We start from the raw sequence: 21,846 nt of genomic DNA on the forward strand, positions 1-21,846 counted from the left end.
CATGCCCGGCTAATTTCTGTATTTTTAGTAGAGACGGGGTTTCACCATGTTGCCCAGGCTGGTCTCGAACACCTGACCTCAGAAGATCTGCCCACCTCGGCCTCCCAAAGTTCTGGGATTACAGGTGTGAGCCACCGCACCTGGCCTGAAAACAATTTTTTAAGGTTCACTCTTGAGGTGCAGGGGGCAGGTAGGGAGTGCTGTGAGTGCCGGGCACAGTGGCTCATGCCTGTAATCCCAGCACTTTGGGAGGCTGAGGCAGTCAGATCTCTTGAGCCCAGGAGTTCGAGACCTGCCTGGTTGGCAATACAGCAAGACTCTATGTGGACAGAAAACACAAAAGTGGGCCAGGTGTGCTGGACACCTGTGGTCCTAGTTATTCAGGAGGCTTAGGTGGGAGGATGGCTTGAGCCCGGGAGGCAGGGGCTACAGTGAGCTGTGATCACACCCCTGCACTCCAGCCTGGGTGACAGAGTGAGACCCTGTCTCAAAATAAAAAAGGAGTGTAGTGAGGTCTGGGCAGCATGTCACATTATTGGGAACTTCAGGAACCTTGAGGCCATGGCTCTAGGGACATCCACAAGAGGACAGGGAACTCAAGGCCAGCAGAACATGGCCTGGGACTGTTGTTAACAACACTGGGGAGGATCATCCCAACAGCCACAGCCTCCTGTGGTCACCAGACCAAGATGAGCAGCCTCTGTGGCCTGGGTCAGGTGGGTGCTCAAGGACTATGGACCACTGGCCCAATTGCTCTCAGTAAATACAAACACCTCCTCCACCTGGCACAGCAATGGGGAGGCCTGAGAAGACTCCTGCAGCCCCCACAAGCCCAGGTCCCAGCAGTGATAATGGAGCCCTGTTAACTGAGTTGGCTTTGCCAGTAGGGCAGGGGGATTTCATAAGACCATTTTTCATCCCCTATTCCCCTGAGGTAGGTACTATTATTATCCCCATTTTACAGGAAGAAAAACTGAGCTCCTAAGAGGTTAAGCCTTGGTTAGGCAACTTACTTGAGGTCAGCTGACCGATAAGTGGTGGACCTAGGACTGGAACTCGCATATGACTGACCCTTGCAGAACCCTCACCCTTAACCATGGGGCCACACAGCCTTGTAGGAACAGCAGTGTGAGAAAGCAGCCGATCAGAAGCCAGTGTGGACAGGGCTGGGAACACGGCACCACGGAAAACAAGGCAGAGTGTACCCCCGGCAGGCTTTGCTTAGAGAGACAACGTTCAGAATTCCAGGAAAGTCCAAGTCTGAGTCAAACCACAGTGAGGCTAGCAGGAGACCAGGGCACACGGGAGTGACAGCTCACGACGCACCACACATTACAGTTGACCATCCTTTTTTCTGTCCGCTCTTACAACAGATCCACCCCCAAACTGCAATGCGACATTTGTGAGCCCCAGTTTAGAGACGGGGAAGTGAAGGCTCAGAGAGGAAGCGACTTCCTACAGCTGCCCGGCTGGCACGTGGCACAGCCAGAATAGAATCCTGCTCACGGGATTCCAAATCCAAAACTCTCCAAGGAGCAACAATGGTGGTGGCCACAGCAACACCAATGACTCACTAGGGATCATCTCATCACGTCCTATTATTACATCCATTTCACACATGAGGAAACTGACCTGCAGAGTAGTAATTAACTGTCCCAAGATCACACAGCTAATAAGTAGTGCCAAAGTCAGGGTTTGAACCCAGCTCCAGACCCATGTGGTTGGCCACATCTCCACAAGGTTGGGCCCTCCAGAGAGCATCTCAGAGACCTGGAGCTTCAGATACATCCCCTGAGAAATTTCCAGAAAAGAGCTGCAGTCAGAAAGTTCAAGAACAGGCCAGGCGTGGTGGCTCACGCCTATAATCCCAGCACCTTGGGAGGCCGAGGGGAGTGGATCACCTGAGGTCAGGAGTTCGAGACCAGCCTGAACAACATGGTGAAACCCCCTCTCTACTAAAAAATACAAACAATTAGCCAGGCATGGTAGTGGATGCCTGTAATCCTAGCTCCTCAGGAGGCCGAAGCAGGAGAATCGATTGAACCTGGGAGGTGGAGATTGCAGTGAGCCGAGATCGCGCCATTGCATTCCAGCCTGGGCAACAAGAGCGAAACTCCATCTCAAAAAAGAAAAAGAACATTCAAGGACAAAATGAGAACAAAGACCAGGAACCATTCTGAATTCCTAAGTCACTTGCGGGAGTTGGGTAGGCTCGGGGGTTCTCCTAAGAGAGGCTAGAAAGCTGGGGCTCAAAGAACTAAAAAGGCTGGGATGTTTCCTCCTCAGTTTCCTTTCTTAAAAAGTAAGTTGATTTTGTTAATTAAAGGAAAAAGTATTTTCAAAAACCTCTTTAAAGTCACAAAAGGTTAGATACTACGATTTCACTTCTATGAAATGCTCAGAAAAGACAAATATATAAAAACAGAAAGCAGATTGAAGGTTGCCAGGGGCTGTGGGGCAAGGAGCATGGGGAGTGACCGTCAATAGGCCTGTTGGAGTGATGATGTTTGGCAGTGAGACACTGGTGGTGGGTGCATTGCCATCTTAATATACTTACCACCAACCACCGAACTGTACACCTTCAAGGGGAGAATTTTATGGCATGTGAATTATATCTCCACAAAACCCATTTTCTTTTCTTTTTTTTTTTTTTTGAGACAGAGTTTCGCTCTTGTTGCCCAGGTTGGAGTGCAGTAGTGTGATCTCGGCTCACTGCAACCTTTCCCTCCTGGGTTCAAGCGATTCTCCTGCCTCAGTCTCCCGAGTAGTTAGGATTACAGGTGCCCGCCACCACACCCAGCTAATTTTTGTATTTTTAGTAGAGACGGGGGTTTCACTATTTTGGCCAGGCTGGTCTTGAACCCCTGACCTCAGGTGATCCACTCACCTCTGCTTCCCAAAATGCTGGGATTACAGGCGTGAGCTACCACGCCCAGCCCACAGAGCCCTTTAAAAAATACTTGCAAAATGAAGTGTCTGAAAAGCCTAACTGGGGAAGGTCAGGGAAGGAAGAGGGCTGCTCAGCCTTTGCCTGAGGCCAGACACATCCCCTGCAGGGTGGGCCCTGGACCCCCTGCAACCCCCCAAGGCGCTTGAGCCACACCTCTCCTACCAAAAGTCCCTTTGCACTGGCTAGGCCTCAGCTCAGAGTGCACTTTCCTCTGCTCTGCCCCAGAGCTCAGCTCAAGACGCCCAGGGACAAGCCCTCGAGGCCATGTGTGTGCCCATCCCAGTGAGCCCTTCCCACTTTCTGTGGGTATGTGAAGCAAATGTCCATTTTCCCCCAGGCAGAGCCTCCACCAGGTGGGAGTCTGCTGTCCACTGGGGTATCCCCCATGCCCAGCTCAGTACCAGTACAAAAGGGGTGTGCACAAATACCCAAGGGAGCAGGCGGGCATGCAGCAGGCAAGAGGATACAGGGCTAGCCTGGAGGAGTCCCCAGTTAGTGGGGAAGGCAGGCCCAGATAGTCAAGCTGTGGGGTAAGTGTGTAAGAGGAAGACACAAAGCATGAGGGGCGCCCCAAGGAGGCCCACCCGACTCAGCAAGGGGCAGGTGGGCAGGCCAGGCCATTCTTGAGAAGAGGACACACCTGTAAGCTGGAAGAAATGCTCCATTTCAAAAGCGCGCACAATATGCTGCCCCCAGAACTGAGCGAACAAGTCACAGCACACATGATGCGCAATAGGCAGACGTCGGCATGTCCAGGCCATCTCTTTGCTGGCTCATGGGACACAGAAAGAACTTAGCTCTACCTGAAGGCCAGTCTGGCAGAGAGTGCTGGGCCCAGAGCTCAGAGGCCCAACACCCAGGCCAGGGCACTGGATCAGAAGTGGGGATGATGTGGCAGACAGGCTTGGAGACCTTGGGGAAGTGGGCGAGGCTCAGATACAGCCACAGAGACAGACACTGAGGATGAGAGTGAGGAAAGAGGCCTGGGAGCCCACATGGAGATGCAGAAGGAGAAGAAAGTGACGCAGTCACACCCACAGAAGAGGGCCGGTGGTCAGCCCCATGGGACATGCAGCTCATGAGCCAATGGTACCCAAATGTCCTGCCCAGCCAACGAAGGAGACAACGCTGACCTGCATGAACCCTGGCTCTCCCTGGCTTCCAGAGGTTGAGAGATCCCTTCCCCAACATGCACTCAAACTATCATCCACCTTTAACGAGAAATCAAAAGAACAAGAAACGTCATGCCAATCTCCTGTGGGGTGACAATCTGATGAGTTTTGTCCGCTCAGGCTGCCCAGTGCAGGGCACCGTTGAAGATGGGGTGGACTCAGGGTGGGAAGCACCCCGCACCTTCCTGCTCCACTCACATCTACGTCACCTCCTAGGGGGAAGGTCCTGGCCCCTGATAACCGCAAGGAGATGGGGTACAAGGAGGACCAGAATGGGAGGCCTCTGCAAGCTGAAAGAAATGCCGCATCTCAAAAGCGCATCCCCTCCAGGATGGGAGGCCTCTGACTCTCACCACCCTACCCTCCAGCGTATTCCAGGAAACGAGACTCCAGCTATCTCCTCTTATACCAGTAGCCTGGTGGGGTCAGGTGCCCCAGGTGATGTCTTCTGACCTGCTCCATAGTGGGCAGTGGCCTCTGCCCATCCCAGCCTCCCCAGGTACCTGGTTCTGCAGCTGGGTGGACGTGGCCTGCTGGTCACTGTCGCGGAGGGCCAGCCTCTCCTGTAGGACCACCAGCTTCTCCTGTAGCTGGGCCTTCTCCTCCTGGAGCTGGGACATGGCCTCCACCATCCTATGCACCACGGGGGCCGCACCTGGTGGCCCCGACAGGCTCGAGCACCTCCTGCTGCCAAAGAGACACCCACCTACAAGCAAAGTAGTGGCTGATGAGAGGGCAGCAGAGGTCCCACGCTGGCAGAGGAGGGGGTCCATCACAGCAAGGCAGACCACCAGGGATGATAGGGGTGCAAGCAGAGGGGTTGGGCAACCAGGTGAGGGCTGGGGCGGCAGCGGCATAGGTTAGCTGGGGCCTCCAGGGCCTGTCCCAGAAGAAGACACTTCCCCAGGCAGCACCTGGGGGATGAAATTACCTGGATCAGGACTTAAGAAAGCAATTTTCACTGAATACGGCTCTCAAAGCACATGTTCTAGGTCTGATGAGCCAGCCTCTCTCCATGGCCAGGCTGTAAGGAATCGCAGCTGGGAAAGACAAGGGATTCTCACCCTAGAAAACTCTATTCTTGTAGGAACGTTATTTCTTTAAGTCTCAAACCCTCTCAAGAGTACAGAAGAGAAGAGTGGGGCTCCCCAGCCTGCCCCTGTGGCAAGTGGTCAACTGCACAGAATAAGGGGAGCCAGGGGAGCCGTGTGCATGTACGAGGGACAGACAGACCAGGACACAAAGCCAGCCCCACACATGGAGCAAGAACTCAGCCAGCCAGCACCTAGCAAGGATGGAGCGCAGGGACCTCCCAGGCAAGAGAGAGGGAAACACCTGGCTGGGCGGAAGCTCTGCCTGAGTCCTCCTCCTCCAAAGGCCTCCATCTGTCCTGTCACCAGGAATGAGCGAGATGAACAGATGAAGGACAAGAACACAGAATCAGGGCCCATGACCTATGCACGGGGCCTGGGATGCTTGTTACAGCTTGCTTCCAGGGCGCCAAGAATGGCCATGGTCTTTGCAGGTAGGGAGCAAAGAGTTTGGGGGAGAGAGAGAAGAATGGGGTGCTAGGGAGGAGGGATGGGGGGTTTGCCTCCTCCCCTCAGGGAGCACCAAATGGGATGTGACAGAGTGTGGCAGAGTGAAGGGTGAAGAGGGGCATCTGCTGGCCAGAGAGCGCTGCCCTCCACCTCGGAGCCTGGGGCTCTAGGTGTTCCCACATTAGTCCCCAGGAATCCCAGCCCTCGGCAGGCTGGGGTTGGGGGGCTCTTAGACTCTGGGAAGGAAGCCACTTGCACCTGAAGTCACACACCCCTCTGACAGCCTGGCCTGAGGGAAGCCAAACGGACTCAGCTGGACAGGGAAATGGGGAGGGTGCAGCTTGCAGCTGGGCGGGGACATCTCAGCACAGCCCCAGGAGGAGGGGCAGATAGCTAGAGGCCCCCCCAGCCCACTCTAGGAGAGCAGGAGGGGCACACACAGGTCAGCTCTTCCCTCCTCCACCCGAGCACTCTGGAGAGCTAGAGCTGGGCATCCCCGGTTGGGTGGTGACCCTGGCTGTGTGGCCTGCACGTGATGCAGCATGCATGTCACACAGAGCTGGCCAAGCTCCCGCGATCTGTTCTAGAGCGAGTGAGATCAGACGGATGCTTCCAGGCCTGCACACGGGGCAGCATGAGCAGCACGTGACCAGCGTGGCCCTCAGCCCTTTGCAGGCTGCTGCAGTGAGGCAGGGAACGCACTGGACTCCTGGCCCAAGAGCTGGTTCTGCCACTCGAGAGACGTTTGGGAGGGGCCCGGCAGGAGCTTCCTAGGAGAAATGGGGACAAGGGGCCTTGCCCGAAAGGAACCCAGCACCGTGGAGATGCACAGGCATGGGTGGCTGTTACACAACAGGCCATGGGGCAGAAATGAGGCCTCGGAGAGCCCAGCTCATCCGCAACACTGCTCACATCACGGGATGTCACCCCTCCAGGGGCTCGCCAGGTCTTAGCACCGCGGCAGGGCAGTGGGAAGGGGGCCAGGAGAGTGCTTGTGGAGAAAGATCTCCAAGAAGCTCAGGGAGGTCCCAGAAAGGGGAGGATGGGAGGACAAGGTGAGATCAAAGGGGCCCTTGTGTTGGGGAGGCTGCACTCAGGGCTCAAAGATGCGATGCAGGTGCGGCCTGGCCCCACTAACCGGCTAACCCTTGCTGTTCCCTGGAATCGGTCTTCCTCTTCTTGGCGCACAATCAGCAAGATGATGTCCCCTGCCCGAGGCTGGCCTGCCCACACTCAGCCAGACCCCAACCCCTGCCACTCGCTGCAGAGGAGTGCCTGGGCCCAGACAGGCCAGAACCCCAGAACAGGGCTCTGGGACAGCCTCAGAGAAGGGAGTGGCTCCTTCCACCACATGGCAAGTTCAGACACACAAGTTAACCTTTTGGCAATGGAGGAGGAAGATGACAGAAAGGCCAGCTCCTCTTTCCTTCACACGCTGTCTTCCTTCAGGGCTCCTGGAGGATGCTGCTTCCCCATTATCACCGGGCTCTCGCTTACTGCCAGGGACCCCCGGCATGGGCCCATAAGACTACAAGGGGGGCCTGTAGAATCTTCCAGAACCAGCCAGCCCTGGACACCATGGCAGGCCCTGCCAGAGAAGAGCTGAGCCACTGGCTCCTTTATCTCAGCCTCTGGCCAGGAGAATCAAAGTCCTGTCCTAGGAGCCTCCAGACCCTGAGAGCCCATGGATAGGAGGGAGAAGTCCGAGTCTCTCTCTGCAGGTGGTGGCGTCTGTGAGGCTGCCACCCTCGCCCTGCTTTAGACAGGCACTGGGAAAAGACAAAAAGCAGGGAAATTCAACCCCAGCCCACGCTGGCCAAGGCCTCTTATCACTGGGTGGGGCCTGGATGCTGCAGGAGGCAGGTGGTGAGATGAAGGTTCTATACACACCACTGTCCCTGAATCCGGAGAGACAGGCTGGGGGATTGGAGCTGTGGATCAGGCAGCTGGAGTCTGTCTAGGCCACCTCCAGCCGGGGAGGACAGGGCATGGAGATAGCACCAACTGCACAAGAGCCTCCCTCCTGCACTGGCTTCACTGGGGAGTGCCGGTTCGGTGGGCAGGCCTGCTTTACCTGTATTCTCTACATTCATGGTGCCACCAGCTTCCTGGGCCTCCCGGGCCCGCCTGGGGGCTGGTGCCTGTCTCTTCCAAAGCTTCTCTTCTTTCGTCCCCTGACTCTGGCTCTTGCACCCCTTGTCCTGCAGGGCCTGCTGCCAAGACACAACCAGAATCCTCACATGAAGGAGACTGCGCCCAGGGAAGGACCCTCGAGCCAGAGGATGGTGCACTCCCGGAGCTGGCAAGGATCCCAGGGCCCAGTGAGTACAGTCCCTCCCTTTGTGGGTGGGTGGGGACGTTGAGGTCCAGGATCTGGAAGAGGATGTGCCAGGTCCCACAGCAAGACAGTGGCAGTGCCTTCTCCTGGCCTCCCTCAGCAGCTGGTCTTCTGCACCAGCAAAGAAGGTTCTTAGGTACTTAAGTCCTCAGGCGAAGCTCATGCCATCCCTGCAGGGTCTGAGAGTCACCAGCACAGAGGCTGGCTTGCTTCCGGTGCGCACACCCCACAGGCAACTGTCCAGCCCCACCACACACATATCAACCTCAGGGCAACTGCTCCCATGCCAGCTGCTGCCACCCCAGGCACACAGCCCCGCATCTCCAGATGGGACCCCCAGGACTGCCAACGAGGCTGCGCACGAGTCCGTCCAAGCAGGGGAAGGGCCACAGCCCTGCCTCCTTCACTCTCTCTGCCCCACAGGGCTATCGAGAGGCCATGGGAAGCCGTCTCCTCTTCCAGGGGGAACACAGGCAAAGGACTCGAGACAAAGAGAGCCAGTGCGCAGGCACAGGGAGAGAGAGGGGAGGCACGAAGAGGTGTTTCATCCAGAGAACATCACCTGCCACTCACACAGAAAGATGCCCAAGGCAGGCGGCAGGGCCACATGCAAAGAGTGATCCCATTTGAGGATCATGAAAATGAAAATAAAACAGACATAGAGACAAATCTAGAGAATTATATAGACAGTGATCCTCTCTGGAAGGTTGGGGGGGACGGTGTAGTGGCTGAGAGTAGAAACAAGCATCATTTCAATTTTGGGGGAATAAAAAGAAAGTTCACAACAGAGAGAATGTGAGAAAAGGGGAAAGGAGGTGGCCTTACATTTCATGTTGAACCTCTTTGGCATTTGAATTGTTAACCTTATAAACACTGACTGTGTTTTTTTGTTTTGTTTTGTTTTGTTGTTTTAAACAGAGTCTCACTCTGTCACCCAGGCTGGAGTGCAGTGGTGTGATCTCGGCTCACTGCAACCTCTGCCTCCCAGGCTCAAGTGATTCTCCTGCCTCAGCCTCCCAAGCAGCTGGGGTTACAGATGTGCACCATCACACCTGGCTAATTTTTTGTATTTTTAATAGAGACAGGGTTTCACCACATTGGCCAGGCTGGTCTCGAACTCCTGACTTCAAGTGATCCACCTGTCTCGACCTCTCAAAGTGCTGGGATTACAGGCATGAGCCACTGCGCGCGTGGCCATTTTTTTTCTTTCTTTCTTTCTTTTTTTTTTTTTTAAAGACAGAGTCTCACTCTGTGGCCCAGGCTGGAGGGCAATAGCACAATCACAGCTCACTGCAACCTTGACTTCCTGGGCTCAAGCAATCCCCCTGCCTCAGCCTCCGGAGTAGCAGGGACTACAGGTACACACCACCATGACTGGCTGATTTTTGTATTTTTTATGTAGAGATGGGGTTTTGCCATGTTTCCCAGGCTGGTCTCAAACTCCTGGGCTCAAGCGATCCTCCTGCCTCAGCCACCCAAAGTGTCAGGACTACAAGCATGAGCCACCACGCCCAGCTTTTTTTTTTTTTTTCATATCAACAGAGGTTATCTTGGAAGAGAGATAGCAAACAATTTCTGTGTGTCTTTGTGACCTTTAAATTCAAAACAAAAAAATAAGTCACTGTTTTAAAAGTGCTCAGTCTAAAAAATAAACACGTCTAGAGGCGGCAAGGCCTGTGTGTGAAGCCTGGCTCTTCCTTGGCTAAGCTGTGTGACGGTGGGCAAGTTACTTACCTTTTTGAAGCTGCATTCTCCTCATTCTTAAAATAAAAATGGTAATAACAGGACCACCTCATTGAGCTTATGTGAAGACACAACAGACAACTGCAGCCAAGTCCCCAGAAGGCGCCTGGCACATAGTAAGGGCTTGATATGAGGTAGCTATTATCAGGACATGATTCCTGTAATCTTCACATTTTTTTACTTTGACAATCAAAAAGCCAATACAGATAATTGAAAAGACAAGAAAAGTGACATCAGCAGGCTCCTTAGCCCAAAATTTACCCCCTCCCTCTCTTGACCTGGAGTTCCACTTGAGAAGGGCGGGTGGGGGACACACCTCTTATATTTAGGAATATTCCTGCTGGGTACAGTGGCTCACACCTGTAATCCCAGCACTTTGAGAGGCTGAGGCAGGTGGATCACCTGAGGTCAGGAGTTCGAGACCAGCATGGCCAGCATGGCGAAACCCTGTCTCTACTAAAAATGGAAAAAAATTAGCCGGGCGTGGTGGCAGGCACCTGTAATCGCAGATACTTGGGAAGCTGAGGCAGAAGAATTGCTTGAACCCAGGAGGTGGAGGTTGCAGTGAGCTGAGATTGCACCACTGTAATCCAGCCTGGGTGACAGCTCAAGACTCTGTCTCAAAAAGAAAATAGAAAATTCCCTCCGACTTAATTTTGTCCCCACCCTGTGACCAACTGCCACACCATCGCGAGCAGGCTTGTGAGCCATGGTTGCAAGGGCAGCAGCTGGAAGTTTCCATTTGCCAGCCAGGGCAAAGGTTACACTATTTCTGGCCTGTTGGCCAAGCCACAGGAAGGACAGACAGGGCCCTGGGGGGTTGGGAATTTCTGCAGCGCCTCTGTGGGGTGTATCTCAGGTTTTAACTGCTGGACAGAGGCTAGGGAGGGAGTGTCACTAAGCCTACCAGGTCGCTGCACTGTGCTTGGGACCCACTCTGGCCCCACATCTTCGACCCTGAAGCACCTACCGCGTAATGGAGCTTTGTTGGGGCCCGCCAGGATGTGAACGTGGAAGCTAGTTGCTGGTGCCAGTGTCCCAGAGATCTTCAGTAGATCTGCTGACCCCAGGACTCAGCTGCAACCACAACTCAGCACCCCATAATCAAAGCTCAAGAACAGAGCCACCACCCAACTCGAGGCTGTGGGTTTCTGACTGCCGCCTTCCAATTTAACTACAGATGGCTCAAGACAGAGCAAAGAGCGGGTCCTCAAGTTTCTTTAACTGTTCTCTCACCAGACCTGCTTTTCTAGCAGATTTGAACAGATAAAAGAAGAAACTTTTGGTTCAGTTTTCAGATGAATCACATGAGAAGGGACAAGAAACACCTCAACACACAAGACTGTCCCTGAAGCAACATCAACCCCTACACCCGTGTTCAGATCAGGGGCTGGGACAACAAGCTGCCCGGGCCAGGACATCCTTTTGCACCAGGAAGGACACGTCCCCTTGAAGGGTATGTGTTTCCCACACTCCATCCTGCCCCACCATTTGTACACATTCCTTCAAGGCTCTGTGAAAATGTGGCTTCCAGAAAGGGCAGAATCAGTGTGTGTGGATGGTCAGGAGAATGTGGGGGAGTGGTGGGCCCTCTCGTGCACCAGCTTTCTTCGGGGGTGGGCCTTGGCAGCACCCCCAGATAGCCCTGGTGTCAATCCTCTGCCACTGCCTTCTTGGCCCCTGCCTGGTTTGCCTTCATCCCTTCGTGATTATTTGGTCACTCTCTGGCACCTCTGCTAGACTCTCTTGTCTCTTTCTGCACTGTACCTCTGACCCTAGCACAGACTGGCACATTCTAAATAATCTGTTGAACAAATGCATTAATCAAAAATGGGCAGAGCTTGTACTGCCCTGAAAATACTCAAAGCTATCACTGCATGAACACAGCACAGATATTTGTTTAAGGAGCTCACTGCAATCAGAAACAATACAGAGGATCTGTTATAAATAATTTATGGTAAGCCCTGAAGTAGACTATTATGCAGCCGTGTAAAAGAAAGAGGTAGGGCCGGGTGTAATGGCTCACACCTGTAATCCCAGCATTTTGGGAAGCCAAGGCAGAGCCCACAAGTTCGGGACCAGCCTGGGCAACATGATGAAACCTCCATCTCTACAAAAATTACAAAAATTAGCCAGGTGTGGTGGCACATGCCTGTAGTCCCAGCTACTCAGGAGGCTGAGGTGAGATGACTTGGCTGGAGGTTGCAGAGATTGTACCACTGCATTCCAGCCTGGGCAATAGAGCCAGACCTTGCTCAAAAAAAAAGAAAAGAAAAGAAAAAGGGTAGTTCTCTATGTGTTGATGAGCATGAAGAGATTACCAGGACTTACTTAAGGGAAAGAGCTAGTGACAGAATAACATGTAAAATAAATAATAAAATCATATAAATATGCACTGGGAACTGTGGCTCATGCCTGTAATCCCAGCACTTTGGGAGGTTGAGATGGGCAGATCACTTGAGGTCAGGAGTTCAAGACCAGTCTGGCCAACATGGTGAAACCCCATCTCTACTAAAAATACAAAAATTAGCCAGGTGTGGTGGCACATGCCTGTAGTCCCAGCTACTTGGGAGGCTAAGGCATGAGAATCGCTTGAACCTGGGAGGTGAAGGTTGCAGTGGGCTGTGATCATGCCACTGCACTCCAGCCTGGGCAACAGAGCGAGACTCTGTCTCAAAAAAAAAAAAAAAATCATATAAATATGGCTGGGTGCAGTGGCTCACACCTGTAATCCCAGTACTTTGGGAGGTTGGGGCGGGCAGATCACTCGAGGTTAGGAGTTCAGACCAGCCTGGCCAACACGATGAAACCCTGTCTCTACTACAAATACAAACATTAGCTGGGCATGGTGGCACACGCTTGTAATCCCAGCTACTTGGGAGGCTGAGACAGGAGAATCACTTGAATCCGGGAGGCGGAGGTTGCAGTGAGCTGCGATCATGCCATTGCACTCCAGCCTGGGCGACAGAGCGAGACTCTGTCTCAAAAAAAAAAAAGAGTTCAAGACCAGCCTGGCCAACATGGTGAAATGGTGAAACCTTATCTCTACTAAAAATACAAAAATTAGCCAGGTGTGGTGGTGCACACCTGTAATCCCAGCTACTCAGGAGGCTGAGGTAGGAGAATCACTTGAACCTGGGAGGTGGATATTACAGCCAAGATCACGCCACTGCACTCCAGCCTGGGCAAGAGAGTGAATGAGACTCCATCTCAAAAATAAAAATCATATAAATTTAATTAAGTGGTTCTATATAGGAAAGATAAATAAATAAACACCAAATACTTAATAGTGGATTTCTCAAAGATAGAGGACTACGAGAGGCAGTTTCTGGATAACTGTATCTCTGCCCTGTTACAAGGCTAGTTGTGTTGAATGGTCGAATATGTGACCAGCAGCGAGTAACTTAACCTCTCTGAGCCTCTACATCCTTATCTATAAAACCCAGATCAAATACTGTATCCTGAGACTGTTATGAGCATGATGAGGACTAACATGAGATCTTTTAATGCCTGGCACAGAGTCCGTGTTTGATAAACAGTAGCTCTTATTACTATTATCATTATGGATTATTTCTATAGCCAAATATACATACATACATAAAATTTATCTTTTTCTTTTCTTTTTTTTGAGACAGGATCTCACTCTGTCACCCAGGCTGGAGTTCAGTGATGCAATCACTGCAGCCTCAACCTCCTGGGCCCAAGCAATCCTCCCACCCCAGCCTCCTGAGTAGCTGGGACTATAGGAACCACCATGCCCAGCTAATTTTTTATTTTTCTTTTTGTAGAGATGGGGTCTCACTATATTGTCCAGGCTGGTCGTGAGCTCCTGGGCTCAAGCGATCCTCCTATCTCAGCCTCCCAAAGTGGTGAGATTACAGGCCTGAGCCACCGCGCCTAGCCTTACTTTGTCATTTTAAAGTCACTTGGTGATAACTGCAAGGGACAAGACCCCAAGTTTTAGTGAATCCCCCATCTAGCTTTGAATTCTCACTTCAAACAAGGAAATATTCCCAAGGAAATACCAGGAAATACTCATATAACCATGTTTCAGAATAATCAACTACCCCAAACCTGCCTGTTTTCCCAATACCTTCTCCAAGCTCTGTCCATCTCAGCTAAGGCCCCGTGCTTCCCATTTTAACACCTCAGCCAGGGCATGGCTGAAAAGCTCCTGTCAGCTCCTGTGAGATTTCCCCTGTCTGACTTAATAAAGCAGGCTCCCAGGCAGAGAGGTGCGAGGTGGGTCCCCGGCTCTCCCCAGGTGCTTCCTACCCCCAGAAGCCTGGCAGGAACCCAGCCACTGGAGCTCAGAGAGCCAAGGCACACGCAGCCTGGAAGGCCCCAGTGCTTACCTGCAGGGTCAGGTAGAGCCCGTGGGGGCTTCCGGGGCCAGCCCAGTCCACACTAAGAGCTCGGCACTGAGCTAGGGCTGGGCGAGCTGCACTTCGGGCACTGGAGTCCTCGTCACCGCAGACTGGGGTATCTTTTCCACGCCCTGTCCCAGGACAGAGAGATAGGTGAGACACTCCGACCACTGGCCAAAGACTGCTAGCCATGGACCACTGGCCAGGGCCGCAGCTGAGCTCAGCTTTCACACATCCCCGGCTGGTCCAGATGTGGCCAGGAGGGGCTCACACACCCTTACATGCCTGCCCTGCAGAGGGGAAGGCCTGGCTCAGGGCAGGGGCTACGCTCTTCCCTTACCAAAAGCTGCCCAAAGATTCTCTTCTGGAGGGGGCCCAATACCCCACCAGAGGCTCCCCTATCCCCACAGTGGCTTTTGAGGCAGGCATCTGCTCAGCAGGGCAGCGGAAGGAAGCCGATGCCAGCCAGCCTGCATGAAGCTTTGAGGACTTGCACAGGGGCTATGGCTTTATTACCCCGGCTGTCTCTAGGTGGCAATTTCTTCCCTGACTTCATTAAGACCAAATCCACACCAGGTGACCCAGCCTCCGTTGCCTCCCCAAGCGTATTCCAGCTAATGTGCATCCCCTTGTGCCTCTGACACACTGCCTCCCTCACCCATGGGAGAGAGGGTGGGCTGTGGCAGCAATGCTCCAGCCACCCACCTCCACCTGCAGGGCTGAACAGGGTGGGATGGGGGCCAGCCTCACGGGTCATGAGGCATACTGCAGAGCCACTACCCTGGGGCGTAACACTATCCCGAGTGCCAGCCACTGGGCCAAGTGCTTTTCAGGCCTTACACACATTTTTTTTTTTTTTTTTTTGAGACAGGGCCTCTCTCTGTTGCCCAGGCTGGAATGTAGTGGTGCGATCTTGGCTCACTGCAACCTCCACCTCCCGGGTTCAAGCGATTCTTATACCTCAGCCTCCTGAGTAGCTGGGATTACAGGTGCGCACCACCAGCCCAACTAATTTTTATATTTTTATAAGATACGGAGTTTCACCATGTTGGCCAGGTTGGTCTTGAACTCCTAACCTCAAGTGATCTGCCTGCCTTGGCCTCCCAAAGTGCTAGGATTACGGGCGTGAGCCACAGCACCCAGCCTTTACACACCTTCTTGATCTTCAGTTTGCTTGTCAATAAAATGGGGACAACTTCACAGCCCTGTGATAAGGATCAAATGGGATGAAATACACGTGGTGCCCATGTAGTGCCAGGCACACAGAAAGGGCCCACAGTACAGGCCAATAGGACTACAGTAGGCATCAGCTCCTCAAAACTCCCCAGGGAGGTGGGGGGCATTCTCCCCATCTGACAGGCAAAGAACCAGAAGCCCGGAAGGGTTAACAATGTGCCCAGGGTCACAGGGAGCCAGGATTCAAATCCCATGTGCTAACCAACCCTCTACCAGCCGACTCTCAGGGTGGCAATATGGGGGTTGGTCAGGGGGCTCAGAGGGGCATGGGGCAGCTGAGCTGGCTGAGGCCCAGTGGCAGGCACAGCGCTTGAATTTCAAACATAGGATTTCATCTGACCTTTGTCTTAAATTGTTTAAGTGGATAAAAGTCTGTATGGTCATATAATCTTCATAATACCCAATTTTTTCCTTCAGGTTAGAAAGCTGAGATAACACAATATTTCAAAGACCTATATGCATGCACACACACACACACACAGACACACACAACTAGAAGGCACTACATAAAATGTTCAGTGACTAGCTTGTGATTTTTATTTCCTTTTTGATATTTTTCTATGTGTTTTAAGTTTCCTAAGGGAAAATGTTTTTGTTTTACTGGAAAAGCAATACTCATTCATATTACATTTGTAATCCTAAGGACAACCTTATGGGGTAGAGGCCATCCTCTGCCCCTTTCAGACAACTGGGCTACCTCGCCCAAAAGCCCAGGCTTTTCCCCAGGCCCCTGGGTCATCCCCAGCCTGGCTGTGCTGCTTGGGAGCAGCCAGCCCTAGACAACCATAGAAGCAGAGAGACTTCGGAAGGCATCAGTTCAGCTGCCACTGACAGCACAAATGTGGTGGGAGAGAGGGGTGAACAGGAGTTTGCTGTGTGCCCTCTCTGGGCCTCAGTTTCCCCTTCTGTGCACCAAGGGGCTTGGACCTGATGGCCCAGAGGGAGTCTGCTAGCTCTCACAGGCTGGCAGTCTAGACCCTGTTCCTGTAGGTCACGAGGGACAGGGAGCAGACCCCTGAAGGCACCTTGCCTGGAGAGCCCTCTCTCCCCCACACTACCAGGGCGACCTGCCCACGCCTCGGGAGAGGGTCATGGACAGCTCCCCAGCTCCGCCAATCCGGTCCCGGCCCTGAATCAGAGAAGCCGCTCACTTCTTGACTTTCGCAGCACCGGGGGACATGACCCAGAAAGGCGAGCTGGCACTGATAGCTCCCCGGGGGGTACAGTGGGGGCCAAGACTCTGGGACCTCTGCTCACCTGCTGTCAGGGTCTCTACAGAAGCACCTGAAATGAGCACATGGCCCCCAAGCCCCGCCAGGCCACGTTCCCGAGCAGCCTCGGTCCACTCCCAACGCCATCCAGGGGCCAGCCCAGGCAGGATCAAGTGTCAGCGGCGCTTGGTGCCCAGGCAGCCACTTCACCTACCTTGTTTACCAGCCTGGGCAGAGACCGGAGCGAGCCCACACGCTCTTGGCCAAGGACGGCAGCCCGCAGAGCTCTGACCAGCTTGGCACAGAGTAGCTGATTCCCCCTGCTCTGTGCCGGACCCGTGTTAAAGTTTAACCCGGCTTCCAGGTCTCCTCTTTTCCAGACAGGGGCGCAGGGAAGGAGCGCCCGGCGAGACTGACGCTCCGGCTCCACGCCCGCCCGGCTCTGGGCTGTCGGTTACCCTGTAATTACCTGACAGCTCTGACTGGGCTTAGGAACCGGTGAGAAACCTCAGTCTCATCTCTGGTATCTGGAGGAAGGAAGGGAAATAAAGAGGCATTTTAAAAATGCGGACTCACCAGTTCTCAACCTCCCCGGGCCGGTGTGTGGGAAAGGGCGGGCGGCCGGGCTGGCTGGGGCTGGGGCGGGGCGAGCCATCCCCGGCTCGGGCTCCGGGGCCCGGCCCACTCTCCACAGGCCCCGCAGCGAGGGCGTGGCTCCCAGGTTCCACGTCCTGCGAGAGGGGACCATGGCCTGGGGCTCAGCAGCCTCCTCGGGGCACCGGGCAGCCTGCGGAGAGAACAAGGGGAGATAAGCTTGAAGACCGCGGACCAGCACAACTGCACCTCGGGCAGAGCCAGCCATCTGGAAGGGTCTACGCCCCACCGGTCGCTGGTTACCCAGGGCAGCAGCTCCAACTGCACTGTCCCCCAAAGACCCTAGGGCTCGCAGGATGAAATGGGGCCTGCTGCCTTTTGGGGGTATTTGTTTCCGAATACGGAGACTCCGAAGTGCGAAAGGAGCATGTCAGCTGTGCCTGAGACTCCACACCTGAGCCCTTCCGAGCTGATCCCTTCCCAGCTGAGCCTGGAGCCTGAGGACAAGCCAGGTCCTAGCCCCACACAGAGGAGGCACCGGGAGTCAGCAGCATCTCGTAAGTCTAATCCTTTTCCTCCAAGACATCTAATTTTCTAATTGCACTTAACCACATGCTTAACCCTTAGGCTTCAGGCTCCTCTGCCTAAGGCCTGTCAGCAGAGCAGTGAATGCTCTGAATATTAACATTTCACTGAGGAGGGACTCAAAAGGGCCCTGACTGTGGCCAATGACAAGTGAAGTCTATATACAGCAAGTCCTCATTCATGTATTCGGCTAGCCTGCGCTCTGTGCCTAGCATGTGGCAGGCACCGTATGGGTGTTGAGATACAAAGATTCATTCAGTCTTCATTTAAAAATGCCTACTGGGTGCCAGGCATCTGCCAGGGGTCCTTTTGGATCAGAAGAGATGAGGCCTGAAAGCTCCCAGTCAGAAGGGAGATCAACACTTCAAAAAAACCCTCATAGTCTGAGCAGGCTACTGGAGGCGGCAGGTGCGGGCCAGGCACCAGGTGGTGTGGGGAATGAAGGGGGGCAGGGAGCATTAGTCAGGGATAGAAAGCTTCAGTCAGGGATAGGTCCCTCATGAACTGAACAAATGAACAGAGCTCAGGTATTCCCTGCACAAGTCTTTATTGAGCACCTACTGTGTGCAAAGCAACCTTGAGGACATTTAAGGTGATCATGCTACAGTCCCAGACTCAGACAGTAATGTCATTTACAGAAGAAGCGAAGTCAGCTTGGAGAGGCAACATGGGGTTTTAAGATTGAGGTGGGGGTAACTGAAGGACTTCCTAGTGGAGCTTCCTGGGCTGTCGACTACTCTCCCCATCCCTCACTGCAGTGGCCACTTCCTGCCAGGAAGTGAAGATAGCTATTTGAAGGGTGTCCACCTCCCCTGACCCACTATGGGCCCACACACATTCATGTTTGCAGCCCCACTGCACCCAGCCTGCAGCCGCACCCACACTAAGCACTCTGGGATGGCTTGTGGGGTGAATGTTCTGAAATGAACACACACAAAAGTTTGAACTGAAGCCTGGAAGAGAGGTCAGGGCTGGACACAGACTCAGAGCTAAACAGGGCCACCAATGCCACAGGTGAGGAGGCAATCATCAAAGCTTGAGCAAGAGGAGACAGCCATGTGATAACAGGGCTCACCAGGGGGTGGAAAGCTGCAGAAGGTGAGAGAGAGACAGGAGCTCCAGGCAAGTATAGAGTTTTCAGAAGTGACTGAAGTGTAAGTGGGAAGGAGAGGTTGGTCAGTGCCCAGTGCATCATGCCACAGAGACGTGGAGGACTGAAAGCCCAGACAGGCAGAAAGCCTGAGCCTGTGGAGGGAGAAGGGCAGACGGCAAACTTGGGAGGGCTCAAAGAGTGGGGCGGGAGCTGGGGGAGGAAGCAGCCACTTCCTTCTCCTTGGAGGTGTTTGGCTAGGATGGGAAGGAGAGGATGTGGTGTCTAGAATAGGGGGAGAGTTGAGCATGTTGGGGAGACAGAGAGACGGGAGTGAAAAAGCATTGAGAGGCAAAAATAAATAAATAAATAAATAATAAAATAAAGGGTACAGGGGTTAGGGGCCTGAAGATCTGGTGTCTGATGTTTGCAGAGCCCAACCCTGGAAGAATGCCAGGCACCTGGCGAGAAAGCCATGGTCTCTTCCTTCCTTGACTGAGAACAACTAGGAGTCTCCTGGGTTCAGTCTTACTGGGAAGGGGACGGGAATGTGGGCCAAAGAACAGAGCAGAGGCTGATCTAAATACGTGGGCCAGCTCCACTGAGGAAACTGAGATGGACCAGTGTGGCGTGGAAGAAACCAAGGGGAGCAGCCAAATGTCCTCTTCTCCAGGCTGCTTGGCACAGAGCTGGGCACACAACCAACCCTGCAGACCAGCTGTCCAATGGGCAAGGGAAGGAGCAAGGCAGGTCCATCTGCAGGCTCGGCTGCTGGGAAGGTGAGACGGTGCAGGGCATTGGAGGCTGACTCCACAGTGGACAGAGAAGACTTTCAGGGAGATCAGCTCAGCTCAGTCTGAGGGGCAGGGACAGGAGGAGATAGCGTTTCTGTGGTTATCAGGAAGGGAAGTGGAGGAGGCAGCCAGGAAGATATCGGGAAGAAAGAGGAAGGGCGTGTGCTAGATCCCAAAGAGGAAAAAGCAGCTGAATTTAGCAGCCTCAGGGGTGTGAAGGTCAAAAGTATCAAGGCATCTTAAGCCCAGGGTTCTGGGCCCAGAAAGCAGCACTCTCTCTCATTTACATGGGCATCTGAGATGAAACCTGGTGTCCGGGGACTTCTACCAACCTAGGATTCGTGGGGGAGGGCAGTGGGACTGGTTCAGAACCTGGCTCCCCTGTTTACTAGATGTCTGACCTTGGGAGAATTACTTTGCCTCTCCGTACCTCATTATCTCCATCTATAAAATGGGGAGAACACCACCTTATAGGGTTGCTCTAAAGATTAGACAAGGCCAAGTGTTCAGAACAATACTGGCATATACAAAGAGCTCCAAAAGTTTATTTTTCAGTGGCTTTGCTCCAGTGCTGGGTGAATGCAGAGGGCCTGGTTGGGGAAGAGGGTCTCTGCCTCTCTGGGTTTAGACCAGAACAGCAGAGCTGCAATACTCCCCCTGCCCTAGATCAGGGACATTGCAAAGATTGGGGGGACAGGCTGGAGAGCTGCCCAGAGACTGCAGCGAGCAGGGCTTGGTCCCCCTGAGAGAGCAGGCAGAAGGTCAAGGAAGTTGTACAGGGAATGCCACCTCCCTGCACACCATCATCTATCCTGGGCTTTCCAGGGCAACCCAGATTTCAAACCCTCTGCTCCCTGGTGCCCCTATGAACAGCAGAAGTCACCACCCTGTGCCCCTAAAGTCCAGTCACTGCAAATGCAGGGCCCCATTCTGATGCTGCATTCCTAGCAAATGACTCTCCCTGGTCAAGGAGACGGCTACTTTAACAAGGGCATGGGGAATACACGTCTGGGAAAGAATGGGTGCTCACCCTGTTCAGGCAGAGGAAAAGCCGGGGAAGGTGAAAGACCAGGGGTGGCCACAACCCGCAATCTTGAGACAGTGTTGGGGTATGGAGGTGGGGGGTGGGTGGCAGTAAATGGTACTCCAGAATTTAATTAAACACAGCTTCCTCTTTAATATCTCCCAGGACCAGGCCCTTCACTGCACCAGCCAGAGTTCTGCTCTAACTAGCAATGCGGGGCTTAAAGGGGTGGTCCTGGGATCGCCCTCCCTGCTGAGACCCTCACAACTGCTGCGGCTGTCAATGGCCCGATTCCTCACTGCCCGGAGGGCACCGGCCAAGGCCCATCTTCCTAACCTCTGGGCGGGCGCACCCCGCCCCAGGCCCTGCCAGGGAAACAGCGAACTCCCCAAGGGACGTGGTGGGAGGGACCCAACGGCAGCCTTCCAGGGAGCCCTGGGGGTGGGGGAGACGCCAAAAAGGGGAGAGGGCGGCGCCGATTGACAGGCCGATCCCGGGTAGGGTCTGCGCTCTTCTCGTTCAATAAAATCCAAACGGGGTCCCGAGGCTGCTCGGATCCCGTGGGACACGCCGCCCCCGTGCCCAGCTCCCAGCAAGGTCCTCGACTCGGGCTGAACGGCGCTGGAGGGGACCTCGCAGGGCTGGGTCTCCAGGGCCTTTCCCTCCCCGCGCCCCTAGCGGGTCCCGGCAGAGGGGTCTCGAGGGCAGGGCCGGCCCGGACGCAGCGGGCCGGGCGGAGCCCAGCGCCCCGCTCGCACCCAGCCCGCCCGGGCCCCCCACTCACCGGCCTGGCGGAGGCAGGATCCAGGCGTCGCCGCAGCGCCCGGGGCTCGGCCCGGCCCGGCCCGCCGGCAGGAGGCAGCTCCACGCCGCCGCCTCCTCCTCGGCCAGCCCGCTCGCGCCCCTCCCGCACACTTTCCACAGGAAATGATTAACTCGGGCCGCGGCGCGTTCCCATGGCAACCGGCTCCGACCCCGGCGGGGGGCGGCGGCGCGCGCCCGCACTCACGCGCACTGGCGCGCACGCGTCAGCCCGGGCGCGCCCCCGCAGGTCTCCCGCCGGCACTCCCACTCCCACTCCCACTCCTTCGCGGGGCCTCCCACTCGGGCTCTCCCGCCTCCCCGCGTCCCGCACTCGCACTGACACACGTGCTCATGCGTTCCCTGAAGGCTCTCACAAAACATGCCTGCACACGGGGTG

The 21,846-nt window shown here is 54.5% G+C and overlaps 1 protein-coding gene and 1 long non-coding RNA gene across 4 annotated transcripts in view; one reads left to right on the forward strand and one right to left on the reverse strand.

Moving 5' to 3' along the window:
• Positions 1–16,845, reverse strand: part of KIFC3 (kinesin family member C3) — a gene marked incomplete at its 5' end in the record, with an annotated part of 39,631 nt that extends 22,786 nt beyond the window's left edge. The window contains 3 exon segments of the mRNA NM_001133269.1: positions 4,626–4,828; positions 14,100–14,242; positions 16,773–16,845. Of these exon segments, the coding sequence (NP_001126741.1) occupies positions 4,626–4,754 (129 nt within the window).
• LOC129050814 (uncharacterized) lies at positions 631–17,118 on the forward strand. Of its 3 annotated transcripts, none has more exons than XR_008514629.2 (4): positions 631–2,302; positions 5,210–5,647; positions 7,871–7,984; positions 11,036–12,439. It is a non-coding gene; the product is annotated as an uncharacterized LOC129050814 (long non-coding RNA). The 3 variants fall into 3 exon arrangements; XR_008514635.2 differs by lacking the exon at positions 631–2,302 and adding an exon at positions 16,409–17,118 and having other exon boundaries at positions 4,827–5,647; positions 11,036–11,200; XR_008514628.1 differs by lacking the exon at positions 631–2,302 and having other exon boundaries at positions 4,827–5,647.
• Positions 17,119–21,846: the final 4,728 nt, after the last annotated feature.

This window comes from Pongo abelii, chromosome 18 (assembly GCF_028885655.2).
Source record: "Pongo abelii isolate AG06213 chromosome 18, NHGRI_mPonAbe1-v2.0_pri, whole genome shotgun sequence".
NCBI lineage: Eukaryota > Metazoa > Chordata > Mammalia > Primates > Hominidae > Pongo > Pongo abelii.